Below are 22,122 nucleotides of genomic sequence, written 5' to 3'. Positions count from 1 at the left end.
AAGTTCAGCAGGTGCAATTTTTTTCTGCATGAAAGACTGAAATTCCACACCTTTGCTTCAGACAATTCCAAATCAGACACCATTTTGTCATGTCTCCCTCTGCTCTCATCTGTCGCACAGCAACAAAATGTAACAGAATGCTGGCAAGGTGGTTTAGACTTTGTCTTAGCACCGCCACCTGCCTCTGATATCATGGGTCATCATAATAAAACAGGAGGCACTACTTTCACAGTAGTCCTCATATAGTATTTTTATTAAGAACAGAAAGAAGCAGAAAAATAGTTTAAGGAAAATAGTGAGAAAGAACAGGAAAGAAAGAGAAGGTATGAGGCCTATTTAGGCAAAAGGAAAATGAGGGAACCACAATCTGAGAAAGGGTGATCTTTTCTTTCTTTTAGGTGCTGATAGCAGTGTATGTGGTAAAAAGATGGCTGTGATTACAAATATGAAATTCAAACAGATTGAGATAGCAAAGACATGAAAATTAGAAACAGCACAACTAATAGTAGAAACTTCCACGTAGCAGAAGTACGTAATAATTTGGTTGTATGCAATGCTCGCACAATCATTTAATTCATGCAAGTGAAGAGTTAACAGAGGGTAAAATCACACAAAAGTCAAGGTTCTAAAAATACATTATTACTGAAGAATAAAGTGAAACTCCTTACCAAAACGTGGAACATATCTACTTCTAAGAGGGATGGAGTGTCTTCTGTTCTGAAGTTTGGTAGAAGAACTACAAAATGAAGATATTAATTACACATCTCACCATCAACATGCTTTGCAATCTAGCAGAATCTAAAAGTCTGTTTAAATGGGCAGGATGCTTATGTGTAAACAGTATTCACACAGGCCAGCACATTCAGGATGTTAGCAAGAAATATGAAAAACAGTTCTCTCTGAGACTCATATCTTAAGCTAGGATGCAAGTAGCCTTTCAAAAATAGTAAAAAGTCAAACAATTGAAGGAGAAATATCTGATTTGTGGCTTTATCTACCTGTTTAGCCTTTAGAATTTGAGCAATTCTGAACACTGCCATTTGTAAACATTCCAGATCCGAGTAGCTCCAAGGCCTAGGTAATCTGCATTAGAAGACTGCTAGGAACTTCAAATGATACAGAGGTGGGTCAACAGAACTGTTGATTATTTTTGTTCAAGCAAAACTTTGCAACGTAAGGAAACATTAGAGAAACTAAAGTTAGCACCGCTTTCAGTAGCTATCCTTTCCTTCTACATTGTTTTAACAGTGTGTTCCAACTTTCAACAGAAACTTCTGCAACACAAAAGGAATACAATACCTCCTAGAAGACGAATCAGATGTTTCTGAATCAGCATCTGCGGTGATGTTGTTCTCTGAGCAGCTGCAAACTGCACTAATGCTTTAAGGCCACTGTGCTAGAGCACAAGAGAAAATGGTTGGACAGGAAAATTATAGTAGCAAAATTAATCAGTGAGAACATAGCCTTACAAACAGAAAGCATACTGACAATTGAATTAAATATGGACTTCCATGTGAAGTAGAAACATTCTGCAGAATATTTTTGTTATCAGTCTGAACCATATTTTCAGAGATAATCCTCAGCAGAAAATGCAAGAAGCTTCAACAGCATATCTTTCAAAAGAATATTTTCATGTATGTAAATGTATAGCATATCTACTTGCCCATACCTGTCTATTTTGTAGAGATCCAAATAAAGGCTTCCCTTCAGTTTCCAAGAGGTTTTCTTCAAATTAAACAAAAAATTATGTTACTTTATTCTGTAAGAACATTTCTGTTTGAGTTACACATATTTAGTCAAGTGTAAAAACATTTCTCAGTATATATCCTTCTTAAAGCACAGCATAATTTGATTAATGACTTGCTCAGAATTCTCGAGACATCCAGCATAACTGGCACGAGAGGATTCCTACATAAATTGTTGTAATGTTTTCAGATCTTTCTAAAGATTAAAGGAAGACTGCTTCATTTGAATAATGATAGGAGATTCTGCGGATTTAGTTGTACTTTCAGTTACTCTTACACAATGCTCATAAACATCAAGGTAGCTGTATAGCACTCCTGCATACGTACTTGTCCTCAAATTCATATTACTTCATTTGACTGTAGTTTAATAAAAATCTTGTGAAAACAAATTTCTCAAATTAAAATGCAATTCAGCTTCCCACCCCAACCACACTGGTTCTGATGGGATAATAAAGAGAAAATAAGAAGTCAAGTGAACTTAACTGAATAAAAAAGCATCTAATTGAATGTTACTATGTTTTAGTCACCTCAGAGATTAAACTGTAATGTCAAGATCTTACAAAACTTTTTTTTTTTAAAGCGCTTTAACCTAGCATTTCTATACATCAGTTGAATATGAAACATGTAGAGTTGCTGTCAAAACACAGAAAAAAGTACATTTGTATTTTGAAGATTACGGCCCAGCATATATCAGACTATCATACTGACCTCTCACATGCTATAATCCTTGCCTGGTAAGGCATCTAAATCTTATACTTCTGTCGTATGCCTTTGATATCACATCTGTAATAGCTATTACTTATATATGTTGACAAAAATCTCACTCTTGACAACCACCAAGGTTGATAGTTTTTTTATTTTTGTTCATTTATTTTTTTTTTAGATAAAGTAAAAAACAATCAACACAGCATTAGGTACATGTAAAGACAGCTGGGTGGCTTCTAGTCCACTCTAACCATTTGAACACTTGAAAAAATTCAAAACAACAGCTGTAATTAGCTTTTCAGGCTATCCCCACCTTACTCCTAGTGCTCCTACAAACCTTTTGAACTGCTGACACTCTAGTTGGATCAAGTGCACTATAGATTTACAGTAGATGACACTTGCACTTCAACAGCTTTGCCAGGAAGAAAATGGCATACTTAGCAAATCGTTCTTACGGATATATACAGTTATGTTTTCAATTTCTGAAGCACACAGTTAAAGACTTATCTCTTGCTCTCTCCCTGTCTGAAAGTAACTACCAATTTAGTTGCAGCTCCATATTTATAATGCCATCATCCTAGATGAAGCAGTGGACAAATGAAACAACACTGACTACTAAGCAGGTACACTAGACAGAAAAAAGCAAGTATTTTTAGGCTAACAAATTATTTTGCCTTCAAAAAGTAGATTCATTTGGTACGAAAAAATTCTGACATGTTTTTAGCAGCTTCAGAATTTAAAAGACCACATTTGTTCTACAAATTATATGAGACCTTTTCAAGAATAAAGACAAAAAGAAAGAATGAGTTCTATCATGGTGATCAATCAAGAATGATCACCAATACTGAAGTATTAGGAAAGAGTGATTTTGAGTAAAATTTAAGAAAGGAAGTTCTGTTTCATAGTAATTAGATATTTAGCTGCCCAGAAGATGCATGACATTTCAATTATCTTCAGCAGCTCTGCAATATTTAAAGATGCTTAATGTTACAGTTCGTAGCACAGCTTCTCAAAGGTCAAACTCACCCATGTTGACATTATATATGTATTTTGTACAGTACCACTAACAAAAACATTTTATTGTTTATATCAGATTAAAATCAATTACTACATGCATTACATGTAATAAGAATTAACCTATATTTTTCTTATTCATATAGAACTGTCATTATTATTTATACATTCAGATTGTATACGTTTTTACAAATCAAACAGCCTTAAGAGATTTGAGCCATAAGAAGTAAACCCAAATTATGCTTACCTATGCACTGGATTGTAAAAGCACATGTGCTCCAGGTCATCATAGGAATCCGATGATCAGCTTCATTTGGAGCAACTTTTAGACCAACTCTATAAATGGTGGTTGCAAACAGAATAAGCATCTCCTTGATACTGCTTGAGTATTTGGCTCTGCAAAAGTAAGGCAAGATAACTTCAGCCTGTACTATTAATAGTGCTTGTTATTTCTATGTCAACCACTTGCTAACAAAGTCAAGATTATTTATAAAATAATTCTTAAATACAAAGACCCCTTGTAAAGAGGGGGAAAATATGACTAGCTTCCAGTACTACTTCCTTCTTGCTTTGGCAAGGAAAACATAGCAGCAGCAGCAAAAAAAAAAAAACTTTCCCGTGCAAGGAATACATTTGATTCTTGACAACTTCTGTTTTCTAAATACTCAAATTTCACTTTGAACCTCTTATTTTTTCACTTTTTATTGCAAATATTAAGAATCTATATAAAATAGGAATAAAATGGAAAAATAAATAGGGTAGAATGGAAAGAATCACAGCTACCAGGGTGGAGCCAAACTGGGAGAATGAAGAATCTAACACCATCCAACGTGGCCTTGAGCACAACTAGGAATGGACCATCCACAGTTTCTCTGGGCAATGTGTTTCAGAGCCTTAATGCTCTCTGAGTAAAAAAAAATTCTTCCCAGCATCTACATGAAATCTCCTCTCTTACAGTTTAAAACCTTTCCACCTTGTCCTATCATTATTATCAGACAGTATAAAAATCAGTTTCCCTCCTGTTTATAAGCTGCAAGAGATCTCGATTCAATCTTCTGATGACATTTTAACAAGAGCAGATATGCTTAAGTACTTTGCATAACAATGATGTCAATCAGAAGTAACAGCAGTAGAGTACTTGGTTTAAAAGTAGTCTTCTTTTAAAAGAAGACAGCTAAGCACATTTCAGAAGCCTATTTGCTTTGTTTCAATGGCAGAGAGCTTTTGTCCACCAGAACAAAAGACAAAACAGCTCTAAGCAATCTATACTAAATTATTGTATAAAATAAGTGAAAGCTGTCCCTGAAACACACACACAGCAGGAAAACTAAGGCAAACAGACATTAAGTTACTTGCCTAGAAGCACATGAAGTAGCCAAAATGACTGGAATTCTGAATCAGAAATCTACAAACTCATAACTTAGTACTAGGAAAGTAAATACTGCCAGAGTAGGATTGACCAAGAGGTTCATCTAGGTCTGTATAGAGCTGATATTCAGTGAATACTTAGTCAGTGAATACTTAGGGAAACGTACAGAAAATTTTGTTTAGATTATTTTATTGATAATTAATATAGACAAAAAAGCACTTACGAGGACTGAACTCCAAAACTAAGGATGGAATGAAATTCCAAGGCAGAGTTCCCCAATCCCTTGTTGATAAAAGCCGGAACGTTTTCTTTTTCTCCTTCCAGAAGAAATTAGATCCAAATTAAAATACAAATAAGTTATCATTTTTATAGCAGTCTAACAGAAGCAAGACCTCCTTCTTGACTGGTTTCAAAATAATTATAAAAAGACCTCAACATCCAAGATACTCTACTAATCCTCCTAACAATTCTCTCTATTTGCAAATACGTGAGAATTAAAGTAGTACTTTGTTACTACTTTTTCTTTGCTTTATTGAGGAAAATATAGCAGAAGCAGCTGAAAACTTTCCTGCATCATAGGAGTGCAAGGAATACATTGATTCTCAGTAAATTGTTTTCCAAACATTTCATTTTAACCCTCTGAATTTTTCTTGTTCTGTTACAAACTATTCAAGCAAAAACTTAACTCTGAGCTTTAATAAGCTATATGGAATTTTCTTGTACAGGAAAAGCAGCAAAGGTAACAGACAAGAAAACTCGCAAGAACACTCTGAAATAAAGCTATCAGCTCTGACAGACCTATAACTTTAACCCCAGCTTTATTTTACACTCTTGATTGAGAGCAAAATTACCCTACATTAAGGTTTCTGTTAACATTACTTAAAAGACATGCATTATGTTTAAAACTGGTGGATTAGGTATCCCACAGACAAGCTCCAAAACAAAGATAACAAACCTTTTGCATTTTTCACACTGTAGCCTGATATCCTGACTATGATGGTTTCCAGCCATCTCGCCAGGGAGAGAATTTGAGCTACTGCCTCTGCATCCTCACTAAGAAATGAAAAGGAAAGCAGTTGTTACTTTAACACTCAATCTTTATAAATGCTTTAAAAATAGAGGATAAATCAAAATACATTTAACTCAGTAGTCGCATACTTCTGCGGACAAAGTAGTGAGCAAACACTAAAAAAAGCATTAGCCTAAGTACTAGATCTAAATATTTTCTTATCTGCTATATATTCCAAAAAGTTAGTCTAGAAATGCTTTCAAAAATGATTTTGACTACCAAAAGAAGCTATTTAGGTGAGTGGTTAGTAAGGAGATAAACAGCCACTTAGACAGACCAAGAAGGTCAGCCCAAGATTACCTTCCCAAAATCTGGAAAGTCAACCTACCCCAAAATCATACTTAAAGGTTATGCAATCCATTAATTCACCTGTTTATTTTTTGAGCCTGCAATGGAACAATAGGAATCACAGTATTGCAAAGAGATTTGCAAAGTGGACAAAGATACTCTCCATTCTCTAAGTCAAATATCTGTTCAACATGTAGGCGTTGTCGGAAGTTCAGCTGCATGGCTTCAAAGTACCTAGAACATTGAAAAAGAGAATTACTAGAAAATGGAATTGCTCAAACGTGACCTGAAAACAAAATTTCACACAACTAAGTCTTATTGTCTATTAATTCTATTCTTAATATCTTTATTTTGATAACTATTTCTTGTGCTTGGACATGAAAATAAAATTGAGCCTTTGATAACTTAGTCAAAACAATGGCAATTTTCCCTTCAGCTTTATTCTAATAACATTTTCTACATATAAGCAGTCCTTATACTTTCACTTCTCTCTCATCTTCTAAACATTTAAATACAGTATCTAAAATTGCTCATAAGGAACTCACTGAAAATACTGAAACAGGATCTGTACATATTTATTTGTATTTGATTTTAGGAAAACATACTTTAATGTTTCATGAAAAAGACCACTCTAGCCATCTCTTGAAAGGAAGAGATCTGTACTACAACATCATATGTCATTTTAAAATCAAATGCAAACTGAGAAATAACTACAATATTTTTACAGGTATTCTTAAATAAATTTGATCCCCGAGTGAATGCAGTAAGTCTTCAGATTTCATTAATGTCACAGTGGTATTGATATTATTAGGAACAAAAGAACTCAACATTCAAATCTATTTGTCTGAAATACAGTCAAGTAAATTTAGTACTAATACTCATGCCGGACATGTAGGATCTTTAAAACAGATACAAAATTATCTAACTTCCACACTAAGGCAGTAGCTAGTAACTACTTTGCCTTGAAGTATAATACCATAAGATTAAAAAACAGAAATTATCTAATAAGAAAAAGGTTGTGCGCAGGGGTGATTGACAGAGGTTCTAATGATTACAGAGTACTTATGAAAGCAATCAGTTACAATCAACAAAAACATAGATCTGTTCTCCTGAATTTAAATGACTTTCATTGCAATAAACCTCTTCCTCATAACATATCAACTACAAAGATATTATATTCTTTGGAGCCTGTACTGTTTTAGAGTACTGTGCAGCATTTTTAGGTTGCACAGACACTCTAGAAAGGTGGCAGACAAAATTTGGAGGAATATTAGTAAGTTAGAATGTCTGTTACATAATAAGTAAAAGACTATACTCAAACCTTCTGTGCCATCCCGTATGAGAAGAGCATGTTGTCCATTTTAATCCCATTTACCCATACAGCAAGTCATCTTTTCTTAAAAAGAGCAAGGGAACTGAGTTCCAGTGTTGTACTACTTAGATCTACGTAGATGTGGATCGATCTGCCAAGAGCAGATGTATTATACTCAAGGAACATACTTCTGTATCATTTTAAGTGTGTGCACCTATCTTTTTTGTAGTATTTTTCTTTTTTAAATAAAAATATATATATAGAATTAAGTGATAAACACCAGAAGTTCAGTCAGGCTTTTGAAAATAAAACAGCACAAGTGCAAACATCTATCAAGAAAATATTTATATCATTTGACAACATAAAATAACTTGTATTTGCATAACCCAACTCTAACTGTTGATAGCTCCATAGTGGGACTGAATTTCTAGTATTTCACAGTATCTATCCTGTTTAGAGTTACTGACTCTACATGGACTCAAAATGCAGAGAATGTTAGCTTCAAAATTTGTGATCCTACACATGTTGCAAACCTGGGTTTGCTAGGATTAATCAGCATCCACCTTTAAGCACTGAGCAGGTTAAGAGACTTCAGGTGTTTAAGGTCTACTGTCGAACATACATCTAGAAGATTCCTACTGGTTCTCACTGGACTGAGAAAAATAAAATCTACTAGATAAAGTTTCTTATTCTTGACTATTTTTACCCCACTGGTTTTATCTAATCTCCTTATAGACTCTTATGGGTCATAGAAGGAAACTGAAACCTTCTGATGGTGCTTTATCTCATCAGTTGAAAAATCCTTTTGTTCCATATTTCATTTTTAGATGTGTAGATGGTTTTCAATTCAATATCCACTTAGTATACTTCATTTTCAATTTGCATTTAGAATTTTTCAGAAAATAGATAAATTAACATGAAAACTGCCATGATATATCCTTACTTCTGCCAGCAGGCTGCATGCATCACGTGGCCACAGCTTCCTGTGTGGGTTCCACATGGTAAGTCAGGATGCATGAACAGAGGATCTACTGTATCTATAAAAAAAAAAACAGCAGAAACAAAAAATATTTAAAAATCAGCAATGTAATTTTTAATCAATATGAACAAAAATGAACAACCGTATTTATAAGACATTAGTTTTTATTTTTCCAGTTTCTTTTTAGTCTAATTAAAAAGCATTTCATTAGCCTCTCCAGATCAATACTCTGACAAAATCATCACAAACCAGTGCCTACAAACTACTGAAGGCTTCCCACAAGTTAGCAAAAAACAGAAAATCCAAAAGGAATAGTCAAGTGGTTAAAAATGAGGTTCATTTTGTTCTAAATGAACACCTTTCTAGTCCTTAGATGATACATTTCTTCAACTACTCCATTGTACTTTCAAACCACTAACCTGAACAGCATGAGTGAATAACAAAGGCAAGGTTATCTTTTAAATATGCCTAAATCTTTAGAGCAACAGCTTATTGACAAGATACTGATGTCTTTGTGCTGCACATGAACTCAATCTGAGATTCAACCTTCCACTTAAAAATACCTAAATAGCGTTGAGCTCAACAACAGGATATCCCTAAATCTACTTTGGTGTTTTTTTTATGATTTTGAACCAATGCACCTGAATTCGACAGATTTTTAAAAAGCACAACTGATGAGCTGTAGAGAACCATGCTATGAAGACTAAATTCTATACATAAAATCTGGAAATAGCTTTAGGAAGCAAAACTTAATTCTCTGATGATTTCAGTAGAGCAACACCACTCTACAGGAAGCTTATAAGTGTGTATCTGAATATAAAGCATGGGATTTTATTTGTACTCCACAGTACCACAGAAGTGAACAGAAAAAAAAAGATGCAATTAGGACATGGTCCAATTCACAGCAGGCTCGAAATTGTTATGAGTTTGTCATTGAAAAGCTGGTCAAATAGGAATCTGTAGGAGTCTGTTGCAAGCTTAATGTTCTCCTACATTTGTTACTGACCTAAAGAAACTCCAAACTCCTCTTTCCTTGACAATACCATTTGATACGTAAAGATTGAGGAGACTGCACTTCTGTCCTAAAACAGGAGTAATGGATTGCATGAACAGAATGAAAAGCTATTTTCTAGGCAGTACTGACATTACCAAGAAAAAAGATGATTGATTGTGCCATATAACCTGACCAGAAATCAACAATACACTTTCAAAAATTTCTGCTTGGTCTTTGTGTTTCTTGCTACCAATATTCCACTGTGCAGCCCTAACCCTGTGCATTTTGCTTTTGTATTCATCTTTGAAAGATGATAATCCCTGCTTACAGTTCTCTATTTCACTTTTTAATATAGTTAACACTCCCTATATTGGCAGTCTGAAAATGTTTATGTATTTTTCCCACGTTATGAAAGTTTGCTGGCGTATCTGAATAAACAGGAACTGTTAACATTCTTGCTTTCTTGCCCCTCTGAAGTAACAGCTCCCACCAAGTCTTTAAGTTTATTTGAAATCCTTGTTAGAGTAACTAAAACATTATCTGATTTACCAGGGGAAAAAAACCTCCATCTTCACACAACTCTCATATTTAAATTTTAAGCACGGATTTTAGAGCAGTTTAAAAATTTTCCTTTTTAATGGAGGTAGGTCAATTAGCAATTTGAACACAGAGCTTAATTCAGTTCAAAGGACACAGTGCTAGGTACAGAATGGTTTACACTCTAAAAGAAGAAATCTGCATACCCCCTGAGAGTTCAAGAATTCTGCTTCTATTCTGAGTTAAGGCAGTTGATTTCTGTACACAAGCAGATAACACCATAGCAGCACTTTCCAGCTTTACTTCTTGCTCCTCCTGACAAAGAATACAGGTCAGAACTTCTTTTTCAGCAATGGATGGACCGCGTTTGGGACCCAAAGCAATTCTGGAGTAATCGATTGCTGAAGACATACTGAAACAACATAGGTAACATTAAAAAAAAAAAAAGGTTTTTTTCTAAAGAAACAAGACATTTTCAAGGCATACTAATAACATCTCTTGTTTTATACCTGAGTGCTTTAGAAAACCAAGCAATGGCAGAACAAATGAAGAAACACGTGAATCTTCATTAAAATTTGTCATTTTCCTTAAAACAAAAAACGGAAGCCACTTAACACTGAATAACAGAAATAAATCATTTCAGACAACAGGACATTCAGGCAATTGTATGCAATACTGATTGAATTAAATCTATTTTAGTCTTACTGATATAGTAAAACGGTGACACGCATTTTCAGAAAAAAACAACTCTACTTTCCCAAACAGTTCTGTGAACGGTCTTGTGAGTTGGTGTAACTCACAATTATTGGTGTAAGTGCAGGGTATTTCTGAAGCATTTCTAGCTTTATGTTCTCCAGTATTTGTTACTGACCTCTTGTTGAAGCATCTCTAAAACTGAAGCAATGCATATACTGTTTTTTAAACCAATACCCACTAACTAATCATCTTAAAAGCGTTTGTCTGTTATTAACTGCACTGCATCACCCTGACTACTCAAGTAAAATCACATTATGAAAAGTTTATGACATAAAGTTAAGATATTTCTCCAACTGGCTGTTTTCACTTATCTGCAGCAATGCTACTCTCATTATCCACCACTAACGAACAACAAGGATCCCTTCTGATTGCAACCAACTTTCAATTCCAATTATCTGCCTGCTAATGCAGTATTTCCTCTACAACTGACTACTTTAGAAATAAAACATTGTAAGAATAGCTATCTATTAATGAAAAATCAAAGAAATTCAGCGTGAGAACTAAAAAAGGTGGGTGATAGCAAACCTGTGACCTTAGAAAAATGACTAAAACATCAGGTAAGATGTTAATACACACTAAAGTTAAGATTTACCGTAACAAGAGGTTTGTCCAATACAAGCAACAACGTGTTTGTATATTTGAAGCCACAACAGAGGAAAAAATAAAAGCTTATAACGCACCTAGTCATCTCAAGCAGTGTAAGAGGAAAAAATCTTTTCTGAGTTGTGACCTCAGTGACCTTAATTAATTCACTTGTGTTTATTCCAGTATACATAATTACAGAGTAACACAGAACTGAGTTATCTAGTCTGCAGGTTAGCAATTTGTTCTCTTGAAGCACCATTGTCCCTTCTATTTAAACTGAGCACCTGCCAGTATAAAACTAGATTTAAAAACCTAATGAAAAGAAATAACAGCAACTAGAGCTACAAGAAGCATATTTTCTTCACTGAAGCTTAACCATCACATATAATGGCTTCAAAAATCTTTCCCAATTATACATTTAATTTCTCATACAAGGTAGACAGTCATTTCCTGAAATACAGTGATGTTAGCTAAGCAACTTTATAAAGATATTTTCCAGATGTTACTTAATAATAACTTACGGTTAAAAAAGTAACTTTCTTATGGTTTAATTTATGCTCCTCTATAAAGCAAATCCACTGTTCCAGCATCAACAACTACCTAGTTATATATAAATTATTTAACAGAATAAACAAGCATTGCAGGTGGGGAATTTGAGAAACAAATTTGATGACAGGGATAATGTTTTGCCCCTTGACTATAACTCAGGATTTTTGCATGCAAAATCTGGTTTAGGCAATTAACATTTCCCCTCCAGAACTCTACACATGCTTTTTCTTACCTTTCTTCTTCCATAATAGCATCTTCTTTCCCCTGTGCCTCCAATGTATTTTCATAAAGGAGTTTGTGGGTTTCAATGAAATTCCTCTGCAAAGCAGACATCTGAGCCATTATCTTCTGACGATGCAACCTAGCTGCTTCCGCCTTTCTCTTTCGTTCAGCTTTCTCTTTATCTTGAGTGCTCTGTGTCTTAGAGAAGAAGAAAACACAAGCAACAGAGAACATTAAAAAAAAGATTCACTTCTCAATTATATGAATATATGTACTGACATCAAATTCTTTAACTGACGTCATTTTGATTTTTAAGTTTCTATCACCAAAATGTTGACTACTATCACTGATGAAAAAAAATGCAAGATGTCATTAGCACCACCTCTAGCAGAAAAATAGTATCAGTAATATCTGAACCGATTTCAGTGCCTATACTGTCTACAGAGTCTGGCACAGGCTGCCCAGAGAGGCTGTGGAGTCTCCTTCTCTGGAGAAGTTCAAGACCCACCTATACGCCTACCAGTGCAACCTGGTGTAGGAAGCTGCTCTGGCAGGGAGCAGTAAACTTGATGATTCCTAAGAGGCCCCTTCTAGCTCCTACAAGTCTGTGATTCTGCTCTTAGAAAATTTCAGCTTCCTTTATTATTTCATTTACAGTGGGAATAACAACTTCTGCCTACTATGAATCCTACATATCCTTAAAGAGATTCAAGATAATTTTGCCATGAAAGCCTATGAAGGACACTGCCAACAGATTGTTCCTCTATTGTTTTGGCAGAATTTTATGCATCTGAGGACTGTACATTCCCCCCATTCTTCTTTACTGTAGACTTGGCAACTAACTCTTTTCCAGTATTTCCTCATCTATCATGTTTTCAACAACTGTAAGCAAAGAATTTATGTAACTCAAAAATGTGAAATTCAAAACACAGGTAGATATAACTAAGATACATGAAACTCAACTCTTATTCAACAGCTTTATGCTCAACAACATATGCATAGTCTTCATTCAGGATGCCATTACTCTTCAAGAACACTGGTTCTGAAAAATGCTCTTTAAGCAGCAGAACTCACCAACTGGTTTCTTAACAGTTTTTTGTATTTTGTTCCCTTACCAGCTATCACATTACATATTTCTCAAAAAAGAAACAGCATATGATATTTAAGTTTAGAGTTATGCATGCAATGGCTGCCCATGGAGCTGTTCAGCAGCAAGTTATTGCCAAACAGAACATAACAAATAAAAATAAAAGGTGATCAAACCACAATGATAAGAGCAAAAATAGACACAAATTCCCTTCTCCTACTTTCCATAAATATTCTCACTTAAACTGGAAGCACAACAAAAAACATATAGCTGCTGCTATCACTGAGACACACCTAGCATATTTTTTTAAATGAATACAAAAATTGGAATTAAAATGCTACCTGTAAGCAATATTAGAAATCACTACCTAAAATAATTATTTTACAATTATTTTACAAAATTATGCACCTCCTCCAGAATACAATTAAAAACATTAAAGTTTCTGTTGAACTGTATTAGAGTTTTATTATTATTACCTCATCAACTTTCGCAGTTTCTGAGCCTGATGGAGCCACTACTGTCGTCAAACTTGATTTCTCTCTTATTCTTTTCACAGTGTCAAACATCTAGGAAAGAGACTTACATGTTAAAAACTACATGCAACTTGGCTGTTGTTACAATATACATAAGATCAAACCTCTTGATACCTAGTTTCACTGTGCCCAGATTTTCAAAGTGGATGAAATCAACTGCCATACTCTTCTGTTACAAACAGTAGAAAAGTTACAAGTTGAAAGTTAAAAGCAGTTGAAGAATATTACTGAGTATAAAGGAAAGTAGAACTATTCCAAGTTTTCCAGTCCTTGTCCAACATTAATATTTCTAAACAGCTAAAGCTCTTTCACCAGAACGACACCTGTATCTCAGAATAATGGGCAGACTGCTAGCTTTTTTTAAGGAGGAGAGAGATGGAATCTCTTCCACGCTTTAAAAATGACAACTGTTGACACTCACTGATGCCTGATGGACATTTATGATGGCAAAACAGTGATGTGAATACAGCGAGGTGGTGGATAGTGTGTTTCAGCAGTGGTGAAAGAGGGTGACCTTTGCTGGTGCAGATTCTTACAAGAGCAGCATGTAGGCTCTTGTTCATCACCAGCAAAAGTGCATAGCTTATACAGTAGTGACTGTTGAGAATTCGCTCTATCAAGCAGCACTACTGCACTCTTTGTAGCTGATGTAGTTTTCATGGATATAAACAGGAAGCATTACTTTCAGAGTGACCTACGTATTTTACAACAGAAACACGAGGAACAACATTTATTTATAGAATACTTAAACGGGCAAGAAATGTTCCAACATTTCTCTGCTTCTAAAGAAATTACTGGAACTGCAAACACTACCTAGTAGGTTATATAAACCATTCTACTCTTCAGGACAGCTTCTTCAAAATTACTACAATCATATCATACTTATCTCCCCATTGTGTACCTGCAGTATCCAAATGACTGTGTCCTTCTGTGCCTCCAACTGAGGAACTCTTTTTAATTTTTCCAGAAGCATTAATACATTAACAGCATTTAAGGCTGAACTTCCCATTCCTTTAACAAAGAAAGCAAGCAGAAATACATTCAGAGGAGAGAAAATACTAATGTACTTACAGACATGGATATGCCTTAAAATATTACTAACTATATAGCACACATTCAGAAACACAATGTGTCTTAAGTCAACCTTATTTATTCATCTAGATGAAGTATAAACTTTCCCAATTGTAGATATGTAGTTTGTTCTACTTTTAAGGGCAAAGAATTAGAGACAAAAACAGAAAAAGAGCTGCCTTCAGCTTCAAAGAGAATCAATGGATCCCCTGAATTTTATTTGAATTTTATATATTGATGTTCTTCAGAATTTGGTTCCTAAGAACTTTTCTGGCATTAAGAAAACATACTTCAGAAATAGGAACACTCTCTTCAATTAGATTTCTTTGGCAATGTTTCCCATTTAGAATTATTTCACATTTTTAGACGAAAGAAAAAAATTTCCACACTTTCTTTATTATTTGTTAGTATTGTTTTATAATGGAATAGTTATTATTCTTACATCCCTCATAGAAATGCATAAATGAGGTTTAGGTATTTCTGATGTTGTTTTTATCCTCATAAAATCAAGTTATACTGATTTACTCTACTCTTTTCAAGAATATTAAACATACTTGTTGCTTTGTGATAAAAATCAAAAGTTACTTCCTCTTCTGGAGACTTCTGTAACTGCTGCTTCTCTTCTAATAATCCTAAAGAAAGGAGATGAAGCACCTAGAAATATAAAAATGGTATTTCTTACTCAACAATTGAGTTCTGGAAAACTAGTACATCAGATGTTTAATATAGTCCTCTATTACAGGCTTATTTTACCCACCATAAAACACAGAAATAAGAACAGGTGCATAAACTGTACATGAAAGGATACTGAAACACGGTGAGGTGGGGAAGCAGAACAGAGCATTGCAAATTAACATTTTTGTTCTGCGCTTCTATTTTATAGTAGAGATAAATATTTTCTTCATTTATGATTAATAAGAACAGGTCTGCAGACCATAAAGTCACTTCTTATCATTCAAAGTTTATCTTTGCAGATTTGGACCTTATCAGAAGCTGTTAAAAGACTACACAGCAATCAACATGGGAAGAAGCTAACCGTACCATTTGAATCATAGCTTCAGTCCACAAGTGGGTTTCCAGTTCCACTGCTCTCTGAAGGATGGTTCGTAGTATGTGCATCATAACATCACAGTTCAGAATCCTCACCACGTTACTGAATGCAGGACAGAACTCCGGAGGAGGAGGAGGCGGCAATGCTAGGAAATTGAGGTATGCAAATATATTCATACACATACTGGCATCTCAACAACTGAAGCACAAAGTAGAAGGAGCAAGCACACTGCTACCAGCAAAACAACAACTGGACCTTTACAATTAATAAAAACATGCTCAAATGCAAGCGTTTAAGTCAGCTTTTATCTTTACTTGAACTAAGTACTTCTAAGAAGTTATTACATAAAACACATGCAAACTAAGCTGAACAAGCAATCCATCACAAGTATTTAGTTACATCTACAAATGCAAGTCTATGATATTTTGCACTGCCTCTTGTCATTTATGTATCACCAACATACATGAAGTATTCCATCTGATACAACTTTCTTTTTAAATTAGTGGTTAGTTAAGTAAGAGGATATGCTACAAAGATTAAGGAATTCACTGGAACAGAAACACAGGAAGAAAAAATTACCCGCTGTTTCTAATGGAAGTAGGAAACAGTTAATAAAATTAAACTGTTTACTGAATAGTTTACAAAGTCTTCCCCAAATCAACCCAGTTAATGCTCGTGACTTGAATAGCTAAGTTCAGAGGAAAAATAATGCTTATGTTAAAATAAACATGTATAGCTGCTTTAGTGTTGGGTTTATTTGCAGATTTTATGAAATTCTGCATTTACAAAATATAAGATTAGCTACTTACAGACTAGATAATAAGCACTGGTTCCTCCATCATATTTCTCTAGACAACACTACTACTACATCTCAAGACTCCATTACAGAAATCACTCACAAAAAATAACTTATGGTGAAGTAAACAGAAGTCAGAAAAGACTAACTGATAAAGCCAACAGTTTGGTATTATGCCATGTTCATTTATCTACTTGTAAATTCAACTAAAACTTCCAAAATTCCTAAACTGCAAAAAGAAAAAAAAATAACAATTGCTAACGTAACAATGCATTTAATGTGAACTCGTCTATCCATTGCAAGTCACAAGACATATCCCAAAGCTCATTTTACACACAACTGCATGCACTACTCTATTATCCCATTTGTAGAGACAACACTGTTGACACAGTTTTAAGTTTTTACCTTCATCTCTGTTTTCTTGTTTTCTTCTTTTCTTTTGTGTATGTTCAGCCTACGGAAAAGGCATGTGGCAAGATACATAGTCAATACTTGGTCATGTAAGTACAATCTTGTATGAAATCTGCTTAATGATTCTTAGTTTTGCACTTCATTTTCTTGTAAGAAATTTGAGAAATTACGCATACTTTCTTACTCAATATGATTTTAAAAAAGCCATGTTTGCTTCCTCCCAGCTCAAATATAATTCTTAGTGCATTCTGTTCTTAGCTTTAACAGTTAACAGAGTTAATACAAAAGACACAGCGAGAAAAATACTAACACAAGCCACACTGCAACAATTTGTATCAACCAGGTAAGCTTTTTCACAAGTTTAGAACTAAAAATCTGCATACATTCCTTCTAGAATCAGTTACTTTACACAACATTAACTGCTTTGACTTGGCAAAATTCTTCAGCTATTCACAAGCTAGTACAATTTTTACCACTGAGAACAAATCCTACATTAGCCTACCTTGCTATGCTGGGTCTTAGTATAATGATAAAAGAACATATTGAATTCTTTCAAGCATTCATCTTTCAGTTCATAAACTCCATGGCCAGACACACCTGGTTTCCTTAAAAAGAAAAATTTCATGACATATTAGTAATTTATGTTTGGCATATCTTCGGAAGTAAACAAACCAGTCACAAGACTTGTTTTCCAAGAAAATGCTATTAAGAATGAAAATAGTGACAGTTACTTTAAAACTGTACTTCAATAGTTAACAAAGTCTTTAACTTTCATGACTGTTGACAACCTTAAATCTGACCTAACACTAAAATGTTTCTGTCTCCATCATCTATACCACACCATGAAGCCAGGTAAATTCATTTTAACACTATGGCTTACAATTTCATATGATTTTATACAAAAACATTAAACAATTACTTTTTTAAACAAGGTACAAAACAAGCAATGCAAAGAGCCAAAACAGCATTTTTTTAAAATGTTCCATACAATTCCCTTAGCAAAATTCTTTGGTACACCTATAGTTGCCTTTGATTAAATATAAGCAAGCCACATGAAACTGAAAATAAGGTACACTATGCCAATTAAAATAACAAAGCATTTCTGTGACAAAAATGTAACAGACATTTGAACTAGTTTTTCCCTCAACCAACACTTTTTTTCCCCCCGCATATATACATTTTCAAAACTGCATCCCTCATCTGAAAGCTACAGAAAGTTAGCAAATAACACTTGAACCAATGATTAGGTGATCAAAGATACAACAAGTTGTTACGGTTCCCAGCTATTTAAGAAGTTAAATTAGCTTTTGAACACTTTCACACTTCAGATCACTAAGCTCATAAGGCTCCTCAAAGTGAGTCTGAAGAAAGACAGGGGGCTGAAAGGAAGAAACAGCAGCTCCAGATATTTACACACTTTTCTTTCCACACAGTATATGTATGAAAATATATGTAGCTCAAGACAACAAAATATTAGCTGAACAGAGAGTGTACTGCAGCTTGTTTAACCCGTATAAGTCATTATTTCATTTTCAAGCTAGTTATGAAAAAAACATTAAGAACTTACTTAAACGTTGCTACTTTATCAATTACATTCTCCAAGCCAGTTTCATTGTTCTCCTAGTAAAATAAACAAATGAATAAGCATAAGTGTATAATGATTCAAATAACTATTATGATATGTATAACAAAAATATACATCAAAATTCAGAACAATTCTATAATCATTAATATATTTTGCCCATTGTTACTCAAAGTAGATATCCATTACTAACAAGTTACAAAGCATTACTGAAGACAGTTAAATACTTTCACCTGTCATAAAATTTTATTTATAACAAAAGATCTACCTAAACAGAGCAGATACTTACCTAAGCTCAACAGAGTGGAAAAACAGAATTTTACTCCCTAAAAAACAGCGAATGCGTATCATCTGTTACTGGTTGCAGGGTATTAAATTTGTAAATAAACTGGATTTGGACTTTGTTGTTACTGTTATTGTTTGTTTCTGTTGTTTTTTTAAACATTGACTATTGTCCCTGAAAACTCGCACAAGCTACAAAATCAAATCCACACCACTCTTTCAGTGAATTTTCAACATTCAAATAGAAATTAGGGACATGTATGCCTTCAGATAGACCCTTCTTTTCAGTGCACAAGTTCAAGTGATCAGATGTACAGAATCACATTTACTGATAGCAAAAAGTGCAGAACAGAACCCAATTGCATGACTCCATGGGTCACATTTGTTCTTGAAATTAAGACAGGTTTGCCTAATACAGTTAAAAATGAAAAAATCCTCCTCCTCTTCAAGATGTATAATCCCCCCACAAATCTTTTCAGATTAGACCACTCTTCAATCCATTATGTTTACCTTTTCATCAGTAAGGTATATAACATCACTTGCAACATTCTTCTCAAGCCAACTTTGACTTTCATATTAAGAAGTAGAATACTTTCATACGAAGATGAAAGATCAACAGGAGAATGACAAAAATAGAGAAGTTTAAGTAAAAAAGTAACAAACAAGGACTCACATTCTCAGGCAAGGATTTGGTAATTGCACTGTGAGCCATTGGTTCAATGCACAGCAGATGGATGATTTCTCTCATGGTAACATCCTCTTTCGTCACGTTACTGACACCGGGCACATATCTTTCTCCTACCAGATTTGATCAAAAGGAAGACAATGGCAAATATGACAGTTACACAGCAATTCTGACTTTTACAAAGAAGTAAAGCTATTGCTAAGATTTTGTAGTATTTGGGAAGAACGCAAACTTATACTGTACCAAGTGGGAGAGAAAATTACAAGGTATTTTTTGGCCTAGCTTCCTAACAAAATTTCTTCATATGACATAACTTGTAGCAAGTTACGAAGTAAACATCAGCTTTTTTATTATATAAAATTACTGCTTTCATGTGACAAATGCTTGACTTACTGAACCATCTACTTAAAGAAAGCATTTTCCACTATCTTTCCCAAACAATCAACATTTAAAAAATAAAAAAGTAAACCAAGCCTGTTCTTTCCAACTGTATCTATCCCATCACTCTCATACTAGAGAGAAAAAAAAACAAAAAAACTTACCCACAACATAGATGATAATCTGTAACATCTCTTCTATTAGTACATTACATTGTTTGATCAAATCCTACAAAAATGAGAAATGACTTTTTTTTATATGAAAATCCATCAAATGAGACCATGGCTCAGCCCTCAGATGCTCTACATCACTGAAGCACGGTATAATGTATCTCTCCACTCTAATGAGTTGGATGAAATCCTGCATTTATAGTGCATCTATTATTCTGCAACTGAAGTGTAAGTTTCACATGCAGGAAAAAGTAAGAGAAAAATATGTCCAAAATGAAGAGTTACATCAAAATTTCACGTCTCAGTAAGTGGCACAATAAACCAAGGAAGTTTCACCAAGAATAGAAAGACATACTACATACTGTAGATAAGTAATGTTCCTGTATTTTATAGACAACCTCTGAAACAAAATTAGTAACAAGGAAATGAGTTTGTACAAGCAATAATCCTGCCTTCTGAACATGGAACACAAAGAAAAAAGAAAAGCTAAAGAAACGTATATAGAGAAGGCACACTAGACAGGATGGTCACTGTTCCAATCTGTTTGTTCAATCTTACATCATACCATGCCTGTATTGCTATTCCCTGAACTGCCTAGTTCACTGGAAAGCAGTTTGAACTATGTGGGCCAGAGAGAGCAAAACCTGCCTGCTCATTTCAAATACGAAGGCCTTTCCTGGGAATACAAAATCATTTCCTTCTGAACACCAGGAAGCACCAGTAGCCAAGAACTGGAACAGGTTATCCAGAAAGGCTGTGGGGTAACCATCCTTGGAGGTATTCCAATACATTCTCCCTCCTCAGACATTTTCATAAGCCACCTGGACATGGCCCTGGGCACCAGATGGCCTCCAGAGGTCCCTTTTAACCTAAACCATTCTTACGACTCTATATTACATCTAACTAGATTTCCTCTATTAACTGACTATTAGTGTAGTTTAAAAAAAAAGTACAGTGAGCAAGAGTACCTAGTTTTTTATTAATGTCCTTACATTCAAAGTAAGTAAATTAATTAGTAGAAATACTTGATGCTTACCTGATCTTTAGTGAGCTTGATCTTTCTGAAAGCATCAGCAAGTTCGTATCTCTGCAGTAAGAGCAATAGGAAATGATTTGGATCCATAAGAGATGCGCCAATCTGAAAAAAAAATAGTAGTAGGAATATCAGATATTATTACAATTCTTCATTATGAAGAATACCCTTTTACCAAGGAAATATTTTGAAATGATACATATTTAAGATAAAAAGCAAATTCATTAAAATGTTATAAGTCAAGCAAGCAATGATTCAGAACATTATACCTGGAGCATGATGATGTCTTTATCATACATCTCTTCTCTGCATTTAACATCTTGATAATAGAATACCTGAGAAGTATGAAAACAAAATTTAAGCAGATATGTAATGCTGAAGTAAGGCACTATCAAATCTGCACCAGCCAATGTCTGAGAATTTTCCAAACTGTAAAGCATCTTTATTAAGGTAAAGACAAGTTTACATGTTTCTTTCAAAACACATACTTAGAGTGAAAAAATGTTTCTCACTTTTTCCAAAGAAAATCTTAGCTGTACAAGTTTTTTCATACCTCTCTTCAAAATTACATACTTCTAGTGGCTTCTCCTCATTAGAATTCTAATCATTTCCAGTTCTGACTAAAACACAATGCTAGAGAACTACCAATATTTACTCTGATTTTACCAAATGTTTTTGTCAAAGATGAACAAAAAATGTTATATAACATTCAGAAGTTTTGTATGAGATTTTAAAAGTTTTAACATTCAACACTTCACATTATGAGCAACGTTAATAATACAACAATTTATAAAGTCTGAACACTGTTCACAGTAAATATCAGTAACATTGATACCATTTTACAGATACAATATAATTACAGACAGGAAAGCCATAAATGAAGCTGGATATGGTAAAACCAAGCCATTCCCATCTGGAA

The 22,122-nt window shown here is 34.2% G+C and overlaps 1 protein-coding gene across 1 annotated transcript in view; it reads right to left on the bottom strand.

Annotated features, from left to right (window-relative positions):
- The window catches only part of UBR1 (ubiquitin protein ligase E3 component n-recognin 1), a 53,868-nt gene that overhangs the window by 8,147 nt on the left and 23,599 nt on the right, over positions 1–22,122 (bottom strand). Inside the window, 21 exon segments of the mRNA XM_065754727.1 lie at positions 669–736; positions 1,300–1,396; positions 1,670–1,725; positions 3,712–3,860; positions 5,057–5,150; positions 5,789–5,886; positions 6,272–6,424; positions 8,446–8,539; positions 10,219–10,424; positions 12,135–12,322; positions 13,688–13,777; positions 14,646–14,755; positions 15,370–15,469; positions 15,857–16,011; positions 17,068–17,116; positions 17,576–17,678; positions 18,641–18,693; positions 19,611–19,735; positions 20,165–20,228; positions 21,207–21,308; positions 21,473–21,538. Of these exon segments, the coding sequence (XP_065610799.1) occupies positions 669–736; positions 1,300–1,396; positions 1,670–1,725; positions 3,712–3,860; positions 5,057–5,150; positions 5,789–5,886; positions 6,272–6,424; positions 8,446–8,539; positions 10,219–10,424; positions 12,135–12,322; positions 13,688–13,777; positions 14,646–14,755; positions 15,370–15,469; positions 15,857–16,011; positions 17,068–17,116; positions 17,576–17,678; positions 18,641–18,693; positions 19,611–19,735; positions 20,165–20,228; positions 21,207–21,308; positions 21,473–21,538 (2,220 nt within the window).

The sequence above is a fragment of the Cyrtonyx montezumae genome, unplaced genomic scaffold (genome assembly GCF_038088225.1).
Source record: "Cyrtonyx montezumae isolate F1298 unplaced genomic scaffold, pur_monq_1.0 scaffold_10, whole genome shotgun sequence".
Lineage (NCBI taxonomy): Eukaryota > Metazoa > Chordata > Aves > Galliformes > Odontophoridae > Cyrtonyx > Cyrtonyx montezumae.
This window is presented reverse-complemented; position numbering and strand designations above follow the sequence as displayed.